We start from the raw sequence: 19,616 nt of genomic DNA, 5'->3' as shown, positions 1-19,616 counted from the left end.
TCTACGAATAATAGTTTTTATGCCAAGTACCTGCCCACTAGTCGAATTGGACGTGGTCCATATTTGTCCATCAGGATACCCAGCGGTAGAGTGGTGGCGCTGAGAAGGAAAGAGCCAATGGTGAAGCCCAGATTTAGCATCTCCTCTTGGTCCACACAGGTGAGCCACTCCTCCACCTCTCCACTCGAGGTGTTGCCCAAAGAAACAACCACCGAATCATTCTCTGTAGGACGGCGTGTGAGGCGAGAAGTAAGAACATGTGCAGTAAAAACTAAAAATGCAGTGAGCTTGTCTCATATAGGGGTAGCCATTAATGGGGTTGGTCCTATGTGCAAGAGGGCCAGTAATGGTTTCATGGTCCTGTCCCAAGATCCCACTGGTCCTCCTTCTTCATCTTCCTCTACATTCTACACAACTTTCATGTTGTATTAATGTGCTGGTCCAATGTGCCTCAAGGGGTCTTGCTTAGGGACACTTCAACACTCAGCCACAATGCAAATGTGGAAACTTCCATATTTGCACTTTTTTGAAAAAATAAAAATTAAATACTTGTTGTTGTTTATTCGGCTGATCCCGTCATTGTTCGGGGTTGCCACAGTGGATACAGCCAGATCCGCATTGGTAATTGGCACAAGTTTTACGCCGGATGACCTTCCTGACGCAACTCCAGTTTTACCTGGAGAAACACACACAGCTGCTGGTGTTCCAAAGAGGTCTCCCATCCAAGTACTAACCATGTCGTACACTGCTTAGCTTCTGAGATCTGACGGGATCAGGCTGACACAGAGCAGACCGGCTGCTAAAAATTAAATACTTGTAACTTTTAAAATATCTGAGGTCTTTTGCTGCTGTTTCCACTCTGGCATTGCCTTAAAGCAGCTGGGCCCAATCCTGTTCCTGGAGGACTGGTATCCTGCATGTTTTCTAACTCTCCCTGTTCCACTTCCAGGTAATTAACTCTATCAGGTGTGCTCAGCCAATCAAGAGCTGGAAGACACCGCTTTTAAAAAATCGGGTGTGACTTGAGTAGGTAGATGTGGAAAACTTGCAGGCCAGGGGCTCTTCAAGAACAGGGAACCTTTGCTGTATTTTAAATGTATATTTTATATTCTCCTAGCTCCATGCTTATCAGCAGCCTGATTCCATCAGGAGCAAACATTTGGTAAAAAAAAACAAAAAAAAATTGCCTTCAGTCCTTTAATTGGGCAACAAATAAAGACAAGCTGGAAACAGAGTAAACAATACCTGAACCAGGCAAGCAGGTCAGTGGCAACTTGTAATCCGGGATATGGAATAAGCAATAGATGTCTACGTTGACAGGGCCAGGAAAATGTGGGGTTTTGTAGCACCCCCCAACCCAAAAAACCCACCACGAAGCCATTAATGTCTACCCCACTTCTCTCCACATTACATACCTGAGCACAAGTGGGAGTAAAACCCTTGTCTTTTCAGCATGATGAGCAGGGATCCCCAGCCCAAGAGCACAGCTGAGCACAACAGGTTCTCAATCACAGCTGTCACTGCCATCCACCAGCGCCTCCTGTAGGCCTGGAGCAGAGAGGGTGCCATCGCTATCTGGCAAGGGGCAGAAAATGGGGCCACAACAGGTTAATTCAGAGCAAAACATGAAAGAATTATACAGACAAAAAGATCCTGCATATTAAAAGAAAAGGCTCACATACAAATAAAGGTGTTGTTTAATTAAAAAATGTGAGTTGAAAAGAGATATGAACATTTGCTCTTTGCTCCAACTAAATGAACAGCCAGCATTCTTCTGCTCAGTTCACTGGAGAGACCTCATGGTGTCCTCTCCTTCCTGATTTCCTAATGAGCACATGTGACCATTGCTTTCTAAATCACAGTTAAGGCATCTGACACCTCACCCAATTTGTCCTCAGATGGGAGCCCGCTGTTCCAACAGCAGATCAGCTACTTTTCCCTTGATTTTGACCAAAAATACAATTCAGAGCACTCCAATGGCCTGGTACTTTTCTCTGGTATTGTTCCACCTGGGGATTAAGGACTTTGCCCAAGGGCCCTTAGTGATTTTCCGGTCAGGCTGGGTTTGAACCGAAGATCCTCTGGTCTCAAGCCCAACACTTAACCACTAGACCATAGGTGTCAAACTGATTCCAGAAAGGGCCAAGAGGATGCAGGTTTTCTTTGTAGCCACCAACTCCAGCAGGTGATTTCACTGATGAATATCAAACCTGCACCCTCTTGGCCCTTTTTGGAATCAGTTTGACACCTATGCACTAGACCATCACCTCCCCTTGGTCACATTTCAAAAACTGCATCCCCTGGCTTGAAGATGTAGGACTAGAACAATTTTGCTGCACATTTTGCTATGGTGTGCTATCACTGCATGGTGTTTCAATGAAATCTATAAAACTTGTTTACGGATGAAGAGGTGCATTTAAAAAGACTCTGAAGACAAACAGACAGACGGGGTGAACTCTATTAAGCTCACCCCCCCCCACCCCCCCCACACAAATGTTTGATTGTAGGGAGTATTGCAAGATTGTCAACATTTCATGTAGAAACCTTTCACAGTTGATTCAAATGCACTCTGCTGAGCCACGTTGGAGTTATTTCTCCAAATTTATCAGTGTTGAATCAACTCTCTAAAGGTGTTGTGTCAACTGTGTCCATGATTTGAGCAGCATGGCACAGTCACTCCTCCATTCACATTTAATTTCCAGGGGGCAATACCATCGGACGCAGACACAACTGCCTCTGGATGCTATTGGGTACATGTACAACCAATCAGATCAACGAAGCATGTGGTGTTGGCAGAACGGCAACCCACCAGACGAGTGCCAAGCAACAAACATGCAGTTGGGCAACAGGCAAACACATCTTTCTTACAGAGGATGGCTTTTAGACCCGTTTGCTGTTTTTTATATATTTTGTCCAGGTCGTTTAGAAGAGAAACGAGAGCTGTTTCAAATAACTGCACCATATCAGCGGGTACCACACAGTAGCCCTTCGGCACCCATCAATAAACCATCGCATAAAGCCCACCTCATACGAGATAAACGGCTGCAATTGGCCGGCGTTCTCAGCCAAGATGAATCAGGAATGAATGGGAAGGGGACCACAACGTTTTGCAAAACAAATTTATTTACAAAGTGAATTATGGGTCTGTTTTCCAGACTACGAATTGTGTGAACAATGAGAAAAAAGGACCTCTTGTAAGAAAAGTTTTTTTTCTTTTTAAAGTGACGTTACGTCATAACCACAAGTCACGAGTTCATATGGAGGTTCAGGTGTCTGTCTGATATTTCTGTAGTCAGTGCCCAGAACAGTGTCAAAATGATTTCAACAGTGTTAAAAAATTCACTGTTAGGAATTAAAATCCGGATTCTGGCAGAGTGTTGACTGTTTAACTCTTTGGATGGTACCAATTTAACTCTAAAATCTGTGGAGCTATATAAAGTCTCAAAGTGATAAAAAAAAAATCCACTGTCGAGAGTCCATTTAACACTGGATGAATGAGTCAAAATTGAGTTAAGCAGCAAACAAGTGTAAACTAAAACCAGGACAATAGTATAACCTGTGCTACAGTGACGCTAATGCCAGCAGGCTCAGGTCAGTCATGACCACCTCTAAAGTCAGGGTGCTGTGACACGACTGACCAACGTACAGAATCCAGGCCTCAAAACCAAGAGGGGACTCAATTAAAAGCAAACACTCACTTATCTGCAAAGCAGAAACAGATCTGCTATTCTGTCACTTGATTTAAAAAGAGGTAGAGTTTGCAGGAAGGTCTCACACAGGCTAGGCTAGTGCTACCATTAGCCATATAGCAAAATGCTAAGAGACATGCCACGTAGCAAAATCATTTCAATGCGTTTCGCTACATTGGCAAATAACCTTTTTTATGGACATACATAGTTAATACAAAGTAGATACAGATGGGGTAACTATCAGTCTGATATCCTTAAATAACCTAATTTGGTTGCTAATGATGTTAGCGTCATTTACAGACACATCGGACACAAACTCCCAGCATGTTGGTCAGATCTGGCTTGTGAGTACATTTCTCTGCCAAGAAAAAAATGGAGGATAAAATTTGATTTGTCATGACATTTAATGTGAAGGATCACACAGGCGTACCAATAGCTGAGAAATATGAAAAGAATGTGTTCCACACCCTGTGCTTGTTGAGTTCACATGATTTCTGCTTTGTAAGGAGGTCCAACAATTTTGGCAACAGCGACCTGTGCCAAAGGCAAACAAACAAAACAAAACAAAACAAACAAACAAAAAAATCAAAAACAAAGAAAAAGTGCAGCGTCAAGTGTCTGGGTTTTTAATAGGCTCTTTCTTTTTTTGTTGTTGGTCCCGATTCAGTCTGTAATATTACTGAAACACTCTATAATTGATTAGGCATTCTTGAATTACATGTTTGGCGAATGTCAGCTCTCTTTGAATGTGTCATGTATCCATGCTTATTATTGGGACTTTTTTCTCATGCTGACCTCAAAAGAAAAACCCCAGGAGATGCCCTTAGCCAATCTTGTTAGAGACGTGTTGTCTGTGTCAACAAAAACGTAAATTCAGTAAAACTTGACTAAACTGTCATTGTAGAAACCAGATATTTGCATTCACAAAAGCAAAAGTCGAGTTTGTGAGTCTGCCTACCAGAGGTGGGATGAAGTCACCATCAAGTCACTCTCAAGTCCTGAATCAGCAAGTCCCAAGTCAAGTCTCAAGTCAGCTTACAAACAATTGGTGGTCATAATTGAGACTTGTGCGCGTGGGTCTCGTCTGTTCTCTACATGCTTCAGTCCTGTGTGTGTGGTGCATGTGGGTGTTCGTGTTGGTTCCCCCATGGCCTGTGCGTGTGTGTGCGCGCATGCATGTGCGTGAATGGGTGCGATTCTCTTTGTACCCCCCTGTCTCGTCCTTCTGGTCGTTGGGCCGCGTGCAGTTGCCATGGTTCCACCTGACAGCTGTGCACGGTGTCTGACAGCTCACCGGTGCCAGAGAGTCCCGTCCCGAGAGTGGTTGTTTCCCTTATTGTTTGTTTGACCACGTATTCTTTGTACAAGGTCTGTTAGAAAAGTATCCGACCTTTTTATTTTTTGCAAAAACCTGATGGATTTGAATCATGTGTGCTTGCATGAGCCAACCTTGAACCTCCGTGCGCATGCGTGAATTTTTTCACACCTGTCGATTGCGTCATTTGCTGGCAAGCAGCCTTTGTGTGAGGACATGTGTTGTCAATTTCTCGCATAGTCACATGACTGAAAAGCCACCAAAAGCCGTCTGAATCTTCTGAATGGTGGAAGAGGTGGGCATCATTTTTCGGAGTCCAGCATGTCCTGCGAGACTTCAACACGGAGGTGCTTTTGCTCTGCCATCAGCAGCTTCAGCACGAATTTCACTGCCACTCTTTTCATGGCCAAATCTTCTGTCACAGTGGAATGTGCCAAAAAAGTGCTGATGTCCACCTCTTCTGGAATTTCTCGGACACTCACATGACGGTCCCGCATCACCACAGCGTTCACTTTGGAAATGATCTGGTCATTTTAGCATGTTGATGGCCGACCGGAGCGTGGCTCGCTCTCCACCGCTGTGCGGCCTTCTTTAAACCGGTTGTACCGCTCCTTAATCTGTGTGATGCCCAAAGCATCGTCACCGAAAGCCGTCTGAATCTTCCGAATGGTTTCCACCTGGCTGTCGCCCAGTCTCTGGCAAAATTTGATACAGTAGCACTGCTCCAGTCGTTCCGCCATTTTCCTTGCAATGAAAATCCGCCGAGAGCACAACACACCACCTCACACAAAGGCTGCTTGCCAGCAAATGACGCAATCGACAGGCATGAAAAAATTCACGCATGTGCACGAAGGTTCTAGGTTGGCTCATGCAAGCACATGTGATTCAAATCCATCAGGTTTTTGCAAAAAATAAAAAGGTCGGATACTTTTCTAACAGACCTCGTATATGTCCCAGGGTCTGTTTTACACTTGTGAGGTTTTTCTGTTAGATTCTAGATCTGGTCTCCCTCGTGTGTTTTTTTTGTTTCTCGGGTTTTTCCGCAGTTGCGTTTATTAGTTTACACTCAGATCATTTGTTTACTTTTGTCACTCCCTCTATGGATTTTTGTCAATGCTTGATTATTTTCTACTCACCCTTAGTCATGTTGTATTAATTCTGCCTTCACGTGTTGTGTTTGTCCTACTCTTGAAGTGCTTCACCTGCCACTCATTAGTGAGGTTTGGTATTTAAGCCACACCAGTTCGGTTCCTCAATGCCGGTTGATTGCTTTCTGTATGTCACTCCTGAACCATGCTGTGTCATCCTGCACCTGTGTTTTCATCAAGTTGTAAGTGTTCGTCTCACTGTCAGGTTTTGACAGTTGTTTTTTGTTTATCACCTTGTTTGTTTGTTTTTGGATTTTGTCACTTGGAATTGTTGTTGACACTAGTATATCATTGTCACCTGGAGAAATAAACACCTTGGGTTTTTGCACCTAACCCCCCTTTGTGTCCTGCTGCCTGCTTTCTGGGGTCCACTCCCTGTGCCTTAGCGGTTCCAACCACAACAATGAATCCATTATATCCATTTTACTCTATATACCTCAGTAGCCTCTCACTAAAACTACAGTGAACGGGTAACAATCACGTTGGTGAGCACTGTCATGGCACCCTCATAACCAGCACCCACCTACTGTACCTAAGGAACTGGGCAACATAAATGTATGAGTTTAACACTTAATGTAACTTAACAAAAAGTCGATAGAAGCTAATTACATCAGTTTTCTAAGTTTATGTACTAAAAAAAAAAACGCATTGAACGTAAACATTTGAAATTAGTGTTACATATATATTTTGATCACAGCTAAATTAAAATTACTGATTAATTTAACTCCTATTTTAACTAACTTTAATCAACTTAAAATATTCAAGTTAATTCAGCTTAACTATTTTGACAAAGCTCAGTTTAAGTTTTGAGTTAAGTGGTTTACTTTAGATGTAATCAATATATATGTAACATTAACTTTAAAGATTTACGTTCATCTAACTCGTAATTTTTGAGTACATATTAATCTTTTTTTCTTTTTTTTTTTCTTTCCCAAGTCTTACCTTGTGTGTGCTTTTTATATGTGTTCATGTACCGGGCCGGCTTATGTTGTTTGTGTGTGTCGTTTGTCGTCATTATGGTTTGCTCAGCTCTGCTGTTGACCTAAGGCAGGACATACATCTGGAGCTGGTCCCCGGGTGCCCAAAGGCGACTTCTGCTCCTAACTGGCAATTAGGATGGGTTAAATGCAGTAAACACATTTCATTGTGCAGGGAACATGTTCCTTTGTGCATATGACAATAAAATTCTTTTGAATCCTTGAATTTTGATGCAGTCAGTTACTTTTTTTGTCCTTTGAGATGACAGTGTTTTGGGGCATGGACAATTGAGGAATCATTTGTGAGGGTCATGAAATGGCCACTTGAATCATCTGAATGGATAAATTTGCTTTCCTAAAATAATACATGACTCTCCTCTCTGAGGAAAGAATAACCTGGCCAGTGGCCATTGCCTTAGGTGAATTGAGTGTGAGTGCCCTGATTCCCTGGGACAGATCTGTCTAAGCATGTGCACACGAACATGCATACATTCTTAAGGGGAGTGTATGTAATGTGAATAGCAACACCTCAGCAAATTCCATTTGTGCTGAAGAGAGAGTTCAAATACCAGGGATTTCTTTGCAACTTAAACCGCATATAATGAAAACCATAAAGCAAACACACGCTAATGTCAGTAACAAGGCCTGAAGATTGAATATACGGTAGAGATTAAAATGTTAAGCTTTGATGATGAAAAATGTCAAATGTATGAGGGCCAACTGAGAAGCTTTGAGACTGATCTAGAAAAAGTAGGGCGTGGTTCTCCATCTTTTGCATTCTAAGAAACCAACATTTCTCAAAATTGCACCAAGTGAACCAAAACTTCACACATTCTCCAGAAATGTTGGTTCACTGGGTTGGTTAATTCACACATTCTCCAGAAATGTTGGTTCACTGGGCTGGTTAATTCACACATTCTCCAGGTCTCGGCTTTGCCTCGTTGAATGGAACATTCCATCTTTCACTCTATGAAATATCCTTTCCATCGACAAATGAAAAAACATTCATTATTTATTTTATATATACTCAACAAAAATATAAACGCAACACTTTTGGTTTTGCTCCCATTTTGTATGAGATGAACTCAAAGACCTAAAACATTTTCCACATACACAATATCACCATTTCCCTCAAATATTGTTCACAAACCAGTCTAAATCTGTGATAGTGAGCACTTCTCCTTTGCTGAGATAATCGATCCCACCTCACAGGTGTGCCATATCAAGATGCTGATTAGACACCATGATTAGTGCACAGGTGTGCCTTAGACTGCCCACAATAAAAGGCCACTCTGAAAGGTGCAGTTTTGTTTTATTGGGGGTGGGGGGGATACCAGTCAGTATCTGGTGTGACCACAATTTGCCTCATGCAGTGCAACACATCTCCTTCGCATAGAGTTGATCAGGTTGTCAATTGTGGCGTGTGAAATGTTGGTCCACTCCTCTTCAATGGCTGTGCGAAGTTGCGACGATGAACTGGAGTCAGGTCGAGACCCCGATGAGGACGACGAGCATGCAGATGAGCTTCCCTGAGACGGTTTCTGACACTTTGTGCAGAAATTCTTTGGTTATGCAAACCGATTGTTTCAGCAGCTGTCCGAGTGGCTGGTCTCAGACGATCTTGGAGGTGAACATGCTGGATGTGGAGGTCCTGGGCTGGTGTGGTTACACGTTGTCTGCGGTTGTGAGGCTGGTTGGATGTACTGCCAAATTCTCTGAAACACCTTTGGAGACGGCTTATCGTAATGAACATTCAATACACGAGCAACAGCTCTGATTAACATTCCTGCTGTCAGCATGCCAATTGCACGCTCCCTCAAATCTTGCGACATCTGTGGCATTGTGCTGTGCGATAAAACTGCACCTTTCAGAGTGGCCTTTTATTGTGGGCAGTCTAAGGCACACCTGTGCACTAATCATGGTGTCTAATCAGCATCTTGATATGGCACACCTGTGAGGTGGGATGGATTATCTCAGCAAAGGAGAAGTGCTCACTATCACAGATTTAGACTGGTTTGTGAACAATATTTGAGGGAAATGGTGATATTGTGTATGTGGAAAAAGTTTTAGATCTTTGAGTTCATCTCATACAAAATGGGAGCAAAACCAAAAGTGTTGCATTTATATTTTTGTTGAGTATAACTACTAAAACAGATCCTTATCATTTGATATTTTATTAGCAGTCGGTCTGCTCTGTCTAAGCCTGGTCCCATCAGATCTCAGAAGCTAAGCAGTGTAGGATCTGGTTAGTACTTGGATGGGAGACCGCTACAGAACACCAGCTGCTGTGTGTGTTTCTCTAGGTGACACTGGAGTTGCATCTGGAAGGGGTGTAAAACTTGTGCCAAATACCAATGCGGATCTGGCTGTATCCGCTGTGGTGACCCTGAGCAAAACTGGAGCAGGCGAATGGACGACAACAACAACATTTGATATTTTATTAATTTATAACACAAGAAAAGGGACTTACGCCCTTCCCAGTCCTAACGGTATCCGCCAAAGCTTGGTAGCCAGACCCAGATGCCCAGTCTCACCCAGGTGTTATCTGATGGAGCCTGCTGTGCTCCAGTGGCCCCGGGAAGCCCCAAGCTGCAGCGAGGCCAACCCCGCCTGAATGACTCTGCCTCCATTAAGCACTGCCTTCTCAGGACCCCCCCTGAGTCGCTCGAGCCCCCTTGGCGCATCCCGCCTTCCTGTCCATTACCCAGCAAGTCTGGGCACTGTGTCAGGCTGCTATTTGTTTCTAAGCTTAGCGCCATCGCCGCTAGTGTGAGCATGTGGTGATGTGCAATAGCACAAAACATATAGCACCAAAACTGCATGCTAAATAATGAACAGAACTAGTTCTGTTCATTATCTTTATGAACAGAATTTCTAGGTGCAGCCAGGGTGTAGAGGGAGTCTGGTTTGGGAACCAAAGAATCTCATCTCTGCTGTTTGCGGACAATGTGGTTCTGTTGGCTTCGTCAAATCAGGACCTTCAGCGTGCACTGGGGTGGTTTGCAGCCGAGTGTGAAGCATCCGGGATGAAAATCAGCACCTCCAAATCCGAGGTCATGGTTCTCGACCGGAAAAAGGTGCCTTGCCCTCTTCAGGTCGGTGAACTGTCCCTGCCTCAAGTGGAGGAGTTTAAGTATCTTGGGGTCTTGTTCACGAGTTAGGGACGGATGGAGCGTGAGATCGACAAACGGATCGGTGCAGCGTCTGCAGTGATGCGGTCGCTGTTTCAGACCGTCGTGGTGAAGAGAGAGCTGAGCAGGGGGGCAAAGCTCTCGATTTACCGATCGATCTATGTTCCGACCCTCACCTATGGTCATGAGATTTGGCTCATGACCAAAAGAACGAGACTGCGAGTACAAGCAGCCGAGATGAGTTTCCTCTGCAGGGTGGCTGGGTGCCCCCTTAGAGATAGGGTGAGGAGCTCGGTCACTTGGGAGGATCTCGGAGTCGAGCCGCTGCTCCTCCACCTCCGTGTTGGTGGCTTTTCAGTCGAGTGAGTATCTGAGAAATTGTTTAACAGCTGGGCATGTTCCAACTTGTCCTGTGAGACTTCCAACACGGAGGTGTTGTTTGTCCCGCACCATGAGCGGCTGCGTCCCGACACGCGAATCTGTTTGCACGTCTTTCACTACAAAATCTCCTTTAACAGTGGAATGTGCCGATAAAGTGCTGATCCCGACCTCTTCAGAAACTTCTCTGCTAGTCACAAAACGTCCTGCATCAACAGAGCCTTAAATTTGGAAGTGATCTGCTCGTTCCAGCCTGTCGATGGCCGCTCGGGGCGCGGTGCGCCCTCCGCTGCTGTGGGCCGTTTTTAATCCAGTTTTAATGGTCCTTAATCCGTGTGATACCGATAGAATCTTCACCAAAAGCCATCTGAATCTTCCAAATGGTTTCTATCTGGCTGTCTGGCAGAGTTTCTGAAAAACTTTTCATGGAACAAAGCGGCAGTCGCTCCGCCATTCCTAAACAATAAAAATCCGACGAGGGGGGTGGACCAGTACTCACTCAAAGCCTGCCCACAGGCGAATGACGCAACCGACAGGCGTGAAAAAACTCACGCATGCGCACGAAGGCTCAAGCTTGTCTGATGCAAGCACACGATTCAAATCCATATAGTTTTTGAAAAAAATAAAAAGGTCGGATACTTTTCTAATAGACCTCGTAGAATAGCCTTATTATGAAAGTGAATGATCGGTGTTGTTGCTTTTTTTAAATTAGTTTATTCATTTCTTGTCTGCCTCCTATTACAGTGACCAATTCAAACACCTAGTATTCTCTGTCAAAATGCGGGACTGGAACCTGTGAGCTTTGGAACATAAAGCCGCTTTACTAACTAAGCTAAGAAGGCAGCTGCTCCTTAATAAATGACTTTATTCTTCAGTGATAAAAACTGTTGATAGTTACATGTACTGTAGTCCATTAGTACTTTACACACCCATTCTTTCCAAAGTTATCGGACCAGCAGATGTCTTTGTCAAACATTTCAGAAGAGTAAAACGGCACGTGGCAACTGGAATCAGAGAGAACATAACTAACAAGATGGAGTAACAGACATGGCGTCAGTTACTCCATTGTGTCTACTTGTGCTCAGGCCACGTGGAATGATGCAAAACACACAAATCATGCAACTCTGGTCTGCTGTGTCGTCCTCCTGCTCAGCTCATATCGCAGCCTTCCTACTGGGTTTCCCACCAAATCTCAGCTGCACTGAACCTCAGCCGACACGGGACAGACAGGTAGAAGGCGGGTTAAAGGAGGAGGCCGCTGGATGTCGTGACTCCTCAGAATACAACAAAGAGTGGCGGGAGGAAAAAATGTGTTCACACAGAAAGGAGCAGCTCCTTCCAGAGTTAGGGGGTAGTTGTGAGCTGTTCTCACTACACTGTGGCGTGCGAGTAGGAGGAGTGGCCATGGAGTCTGGGAGCAGCACCATATAAGGAAGCAACTTCCTGAAATACCTGAACACAGACTGATGCAATGTTGCGAAGAGGTCTGGTGAAGTGATGCTTTGAAGTTTTAAGAGGAAATACAGCACATTTTGGATTTCGTTATATATGTGTGTGTGTGGGGGGGGGGACCACTGCTGTTTCCATCTTGACTTCTTTAACTCATCACCTGTTCATCTTTAAGTATTTCTGTTGATGCTTCCTGCTTCTTCTCTTATCTCCACAGAGATCTCTCTGAATGTATCCGTCTGTGTTTATCGACCTCAGCAGTACATAAAGCGCCCCGACAGAGAGTCTTTACGCTTACATCTTTGTAAGAAAACAAGCCGCACGCCACAGGAGTCTCTGTTCCTCGACGAGTCCAGAAAGACACCCCAAGTGGTGCCTGGACAGCAAGCAGCTGTCTCTCCATAGGCATGACCTCAGCCCAGGTCCGGTTACCGGCACCGTATGGCGGCCACCTAAAGGCACCTCTGTGCCGCAACTGCATTCACGTGAAGTCTGAAACGGTGGGAATGGTAATATCTGCGTACAAAAGTGACCTCAAAAATAGTCCCAGAGCCTATAATGAATGCAGCAGACCCTGACACAAAAGTAAAGAATAAAACAACAAACAAACAAACAGTAAATAAGTGAGTTAAGATAACACAAGACAACCATTAAAGGGTTGCATTTCTCACATTAAAGGGTCCCATCAATGTGGTTGGATTTTTGTGTTGTACTGCTTCAAAGTTCCAAAACTGATGGTTTTGGAACTTTGAAGCAGTCAAAGTCAAATTTTCTGCTTATGGAAATTCCCCTTTGAAAAGAAAAGAGGCCAGAAAGGGCTCGTTTTAGGCTTCCCTCTCTTATGTCACAGAAGCCCATATCTGTACTCCTGTTTTCTCTGCTCCAGTCTATGTTCTGTGTGTGATGCTCTCAAGGTCAGTGGGGATTTTTTTTTTTAACACAGCCTACCAAGGGGCAGCTTCTTTCCTTAAGCCACCTTGACACTTGCATGTTGGGTGCGAAGATGCGAAGAACACCGGCAGAAATATACAGTCAGCAGCCAACTTGCTTCGCAAGTACGTCACTGAAAAGGAACATGCGCCAAACTTTGAAACTTATGACAGATGGATGCTTGACAGAATACTCGGTCAATTTTGCGCGGAAGCTAGACAGGTGAATGGCGAACTTTATAAGAAAACAAGCCTGATGACTCTTCGTCACGGACTTAACAGGCATCTCCAGTCGATCGATGGGATGTCAGTTGGTGCAGTATGACAGTAATAATAAAGAGTTGAAACTTGAGATTGATTTTTCAGTTTTAGTATGTTTGACAAACTCCCAGTTTTCTTGTTTACCATATAATAAAGCAGTTATAGACTTTTTTATTTTGGTGTACACGTGATTATGCGGACCTGGTCAGGATGGGGTTCAACTTGGCCTTGGTGAACCCCATCCTGACCAGGTCCGCATAATCACGGGTACACCGAAATAAAAAAGTCTATAATTGTATAGAGTCAAGTGAATGTCTATTGCAACCAGGATCAAGTTGAGAGTGAGTTGAGATGTGAGAGTTTATCAAGACCGATTATGAGACCCATGTATCTGTTAACTGGTCGCACAACTTGTACAATTGTTTTAAACAATTCAGTACACTCTCACACCTGTTGGAGACCGAAGGGGAGTGATAGAGTGATGGAAAGCCTACACATAATTAAATTGAGTTCATCCAATGACTCATTTTTTAGTGTACCTGCTGTGTGTGCAATGAAAATAAAGCTGAATCTAAATGAATGATTGACAATTTGAATGATTTATCGAACATAAATGCCACTTTCTCCTGAGTTGGTACTTAAATGTGACGATTTACATAATTTTACATAATTATAAACTCAATTGTAGAATTTTATTGCTGAATTTAGAATTTCTGAAAATAAAGCATAATATTTCCCTTTTTTGTACTCTATTCATTCACTCTAAGAAATAAAATGTTGAATTTAATTGATAAAGTTAAGGTAATGTTTTCCACATAACTTTGTCAATTAAGTGCAAAGCAATATTGGGATTTAAGTAATAATGTTTCATTTAATTTAATTAATGTCAATGCAATGTTTTGCACTTAATTAACAATGTTATGTGGAAAAAGTTACCTTAACTTTATCAATTAAATTCAACATTTTTTATACACTCTTATGCCTAAGAGTGTATGTTTCATTTCTAAGAGTGTTGAGTAACACAAAAATGAACAAAACAGAAAGAAAATATAAGAAAATTCCTTTTTGTTGAGGTCTTCTTGAATTTTCTTGAAACTGGACAAAGCACTGACTTTCCGAGGTGTCAGTGAATGCATCGTTTTATATTACTTTACATTAGCCGACGACTCAAAAAAAAAAAAGTCAGAAAACTCATGTTCGAGTTTATCTTATTTGTTCTTTCTTTCTTTTCACACGCAGCTAAGTGTATGTTGAGTTAATTTTGTAAAACCTGACGTCAGAATTCGGGGTTTGAACGGTCACTTCCGAAATCAGCCCGCCTCTTTGACTCCACTCGGGGTCTTTTGTTCTTTTAAGGGGTTGCTTATACTCTGTGTGTATGTGTGTGTGTGTGCGCGCACAGGATGGAACGCATTTTTTCCATCTTCCTCACACGTGTAATGGGGTTTTTGTGCGGATGAAGTCCACCCTAAAAGTTGATGCCACGTGTGTGTATGTGAGAGATCTTAATCTGAAAAGCTCTCGCGCCATTCTGTCACTTTCCCGCACGTTATTATGTTTAATACTACACTTATTAACACAGTACTTATTTATAATGTAAGGAAAAAACACGTACTTACTTCAGTTGTGCCTTCTCGGAATAAATAAAGGAAGATTTTTCTTATGTGTGCTTAGCAGTGAAGCAGAAGATTTAAAATTCAAAAAGTCCTCTTTCTCTCTCGCTCTCTCTCTCTTTCTCTCACAGCTGGCCTTTGTTTCCTTGATGGGCAGCCAGGAAAAGTCTGAACTCTAAATTTAACTTTTATCTTTCTGGGTTTCGAACTGGCTCTTTCTTCCTTTCACGTGGAGTTTTCCTGATGGTTCCTGTGTGAATGTACACACTTCTTTTCTCTCCCCCTTCGTTTCCTATTTTGACCTTTATTCCCTCCCTCTTTCCTCTTGTTTCAGACTGGGAGGAGTAAAGAGGCCTTCAGTAACCACCAAAGTCAGTGCTTGCGTCCTTTCATTTAGCCTGCAGCTGGAAAACGAAGAAATACTTTCCAGATGATAAACATACAACAATGAGAGAGTGACGTGCAAATGGACCATCGCTGCAACATGAAAATTGGCTACAGATACACACACACACACACACACACACACACACACACACACACACACACACACACACACACACACACACACACACACACACACACACACAAAAAAAAAACTTCACACTGGTTTAGAAGATGTAGAATGCCATCATGAAAAAGGGAATGGATTTTACCATTTTTTTAGAGAGCTGAAGTAACAGAAAACAGGAATTTAAAACATCTGCAACATCAGCTTGGCATCTAGCAGTCAGTCCAGCATTAGAGGTGGGCAGATCGATCCTAATATCGATACCAATGCTGGTATTGATATCGAACGATCCTCGTGTAAAAAGATAGACACTCAAGCTTTTTTTTCTCTCCCGCACACACTGACTGCCGTGCACGCAGATTCATCTAAGTTTACTCGCTGTCTGTGTAGCGGCTGCACTCTGCGTTGTGTTGTTATGACTCCCCTCGGGACACAAACTCACAGTCTCCGGCATGGGAGTCGGACTCTCTAACCAGAAGGCTAAAACCCAGGGCTCTGGCCTTGTGACCAGAGAATCCTTTTGAGCTGTTGGGAGTGAGGTTTACTAACTACATCTGCACAGCGACACCTGCTGGCCTCCGTTACATCTGTAAGAGCAGCGCTGCGCTGTGTCACAAACACAGAGCAGCACACCCCTGTATTGTGGTTTGTCAGCCCTCTACCTCAGGAGATATTGTTTTAAATTGTGTTGAGTGATTTTTTTTTAAACAAAAATGTTGATTGTGATAATAAAGTATTTTGTTGTTACGTACAATGTTTGGTGAAATTCTGTCCTAGGTCTTTTGGATCCTTTGGATCTACGAAGCTTAAATATGAAAAAGTATTGGTATCAGTATCGATATCGGCGATACTGGGCCTGTATTTACTTGGTATCGGATCAATACCAAAATTCCCGGTATCGCCTACCTCTATCTCGCATCCTGTTGTCTACAAAGGCCACGCCCCACACATTTCCCTCCACACCTTGACCGAGTTATTTGGTAATAAATTGTCAAAGAGGAGCAGAATAAGCAGCATGCACAGTGAAAACAATCACTTTACTGCAGCTAAACATTTCTGTAGTCGATAAGTCACATTTTTTTCGACTCGTATTTTAATGTTTTGGTTTTTTTTTTAAATAAGACAGCTGGCCTTTGTAATGCTGGCTGCATTTTTATGCGCTTATGCTTTTGTACAAGACGGTGAACAACACAAAAAGAAAATCTGCACCCACTGTGACCTACTGGGGCGTGTCAAGATTTCTATTTTAAACCTACAGTAATTTGCTATGGCTCCTGGTAATCATGTACATTTGTTCCAGCAGCAGCTCAGGAATCTGTAGTGTCCAGTTCAATCCTTCCTTCTTAATGAAATAATCTTGCTGGAATTTTAGGGAGCCCTCTCCAGCTGTGGACACCATGAAATGTCAGAACCCCACCTGAAACCACCGTGTGTCTGTGACATGGACACACTGTGTCGGGTCAGTGTGCACTGTCACACTGCATCACATCATACTGTACAAGAGCCAACAAGTTTATTATGGACTTTGGGATTTGTGCTCATTTAAATCTTGATTTGTGTTAATGTATAGTGAATGCATTAATGAACTACCTGCATTTCAGTCTATCAAAACATCTATTTGCAGATATTGCAAATAATAATGCAGGATGTAAACTGACAAACTGAATAGAAGTGTACATATGTTTAATCCTACATGAATACACAAACTTTTTTTGGTTTTCATCAAGTTGAGGAAGGAAAAATTGATGATGCACATCTTGTTGGATTGTTGACATAGGGTACCACCTGCTGGACACGTAAGTGTACTACATCTGCATCTGGACATCAACAGCAACGGAAGAATTTTGAATTTTGAACAGAATGACCACATTAGACCTCATGCAGATATTTCTATAAGTTAACATTTACATTTTAATTTGCATTAAAGAAAATAAGAAAAGTGCAAAATGTACAACAATAAGTATGTTTCTGCACACACACACACACACACATGAAATACATGGTGAGTCATTTATCTTTACTGAGTATTTCTTAATGATTGACGTGAATGCGATATATTCAGTAAGACACAAATGTTGATGTGTCTGTCCTGACTTTATCTAAAGTAATGGTTTAATCCTTATCCTTGTATTATGTTGGATTGTCCAATTACTTATTACTTACAAAATGAAGAGACTCTGTATAAAAATATAATTCCTGAATGGTTACTGGGATATTATTGTGTAATCCCTTGAAAAAGATGAAAGTCTACACTACAAGCCCATCCTGATTATTTCTTTTTATCTCTGTTTTGGTGATGTACAAATGCAGAATTACAAAATGGTGTCTCTTTCCAAATATTTATGGGTCTTACTGTACTTAGTAGATAAAATATTTTAGTTTAAGATTATTAGTGCTTGTTGTTGTTGTTGCTTTTTTCAGTATTTGCTAATTCAAATGAGTCAAATTTGTCCAGGGAATATTAAGGGGGTAACCCCTTTTTGAACACAACATGCAAAAATAGATATTATTACCTGGATACTTTAATATATTTATTATTATTATTATTATTATTATTATTATTGGAAAATGGACTGCATTTATATAGCAATTTTCCATTTGAATCATAAGCTCAAAGCGCTTTACAATGATGCCTCGCACCCACCCAAGTAACATGCACAGGATTGTGTTTACAGATTGACAGCAGCTCCTCATCCACAAAGCTACCTACTCAGCCATTGAAAGATTATGAACTATTAATTGCTGAAAATGCAGAATGTCTTACTTATTCACACATTTCTGTCTCCATCTCACCCTGTCCTCTGTGTCTTCTTCTATTTTGTCAACCACCTGCATGTCCTCCATCACTACATCCATAACCTTCCTCTCTGAAGGTGCTTTCCTCCTCCTGCCTGCTGCTCCGTCCTCTGCATCCTTCTCTGCACATACTCAAACCACCTCAATCTCATCTGTCTGACTTTGTCTCCAAACCATCCTAAAGCTGCTGTCCCTCTGGTATGCTCATTCCTCATCATGTCCATCCAATATGAACACAGACAGAGTTCACGCACATCAATTCATCACATAAACAGCAGAAGGGAATCAAAGTCCGGATGTCGATATTCACAATACAACCAAAGACTTTTGATGGTTTGAACAGATTTTTGAATCAAACACAGAAGCCAAGACTGAGTCTGTGATGTTCTGATGAAGAGGCAGTAACCCAACCACTGGACCTCCGAATGGAATGCGAGCACTGATGAGGTGTCACATCAGTGTGGTTGGTGTCAGTTCAACTGAAATTAACACCAGAAACACAACGCTTGACACTGGAAATTAAACACTGAAGGATTTACTATTTACATTCCACAATGAGTCTGTCCAGATGAGATGCAGTCAAAGGCTTCTGTGGATCTGTGAAATGAAGTTTGTTTCACTTTTTGACTTCTCATTGGAGATTATGAGATGGGCAGTGGTGCAGCATTTCTGTTGTACCATTTACTGGTTTACTAATTCAGGTGGAATTCAGCCTTGTTTCATGCCAGAAAGAACTGAAAACCTGATTAGCATCTTTTATATAACGGCTGAGTGGATCCTTGTCATTTGATTGGTGCTTTGTATGTCACATGACATGGATTAATTTATCCCATTTGTGTTGCATTGCATTTAGAGTGCAGCTTGGTTCCATACGTTTGGTACCATTGCACTCTGCATACACATGCGCGTGCACACACGCATGTGTGCACGTCCTTGTGCATGTGCGCACATCCTCATGCACGCGTAATCATGTGCTCGCATGCGCATGTACGCGCACACGTGATCGCGCACACGTCCTCTTGCACATGCATGTACGCACACCAACACATGCTCGCGTATGCACATGCACGCATGCCCACACAACACGCGCACGCATGCACACATAAAACAAATCCACTGTGCTGTCTGGAGGCTGTTAGCAGCAAGGTTGGGTAGGATCACTTTGAAAGAATACATGTGGATTACATGTACGTATATGTACATACATTTGGAATACTTGTAATCTGATTACTTTTGGATTACATTTCAAAGTAATCCTACCCAACCTTGGTTAGCAGGAAGTTGGAAAGAAAAGCTGGACTCATTTCTGACATGATTTTTTTTTTCGCTGCACTGAGCACGTACACAGTCTTTTTTTGGTAGTACACATGCACAAGCGCCGACCTGGTTGCGTGTGTGTGTGTGCGCACACGCAGTGGA

General features: G+C 42.6%; 1 protein-coding gene across 3 annotated transcripts in view; it reads right to left on the bottom strand.

The window, feature by feature from the left end:
- The window catches only part of slc43a1a (solute carrier family 43 member 1a), a 49,755-nt gene extending 34,557 nt beyond the window's left edge, over positions 1–15,198 (bottom strand). Inside the window, exons 1-3 of one of the 3 annotated variants that reach the window (XM_034181671.1) lie at positions 14,893–15,198; positions 1,416–1,575; positions 31–223 (exon numbers count right to left, since the gene is read on the bottom strand). In XM_034181671.1, the coding sequence (XP_034037562.1) occupies positions 31–223; positions 1,416–1,569 (347 nt within the window). In that variant the 5' untranslated portion in view covers positions 1,570–1,575; positions 14,893–15,198. The remainder of the gene's footprint in view (positions 1–30; positions 224–1,415; positions 1,576–14,892) is intronic. The other 2 variants (XM_034181670.1, XM_034181672.1) reach the window with 2 other exon arrangements.
- Between the last annotated feature and the right edge of the window lie 4,418 nt (positions 15,199–19,616).

The sequence above is a fragment of the Thalassophryne amazonica genome, chromosome 11 (assembly GCF_902500255.1).
Source record: "Thalassophryne amazonica chromosome 11, fThaAma1.1, whole genome shotgun sequence".
NCBI lineage: Eukaryota > Metazoa > Chordata > Actinopteri > Batrachoidiformes > Batrachoididae > Thalassophryne > Thalassophryne amazonica.
This window is presented reverse-complemented; position numbering and strand designations above follow the sequence as displayed.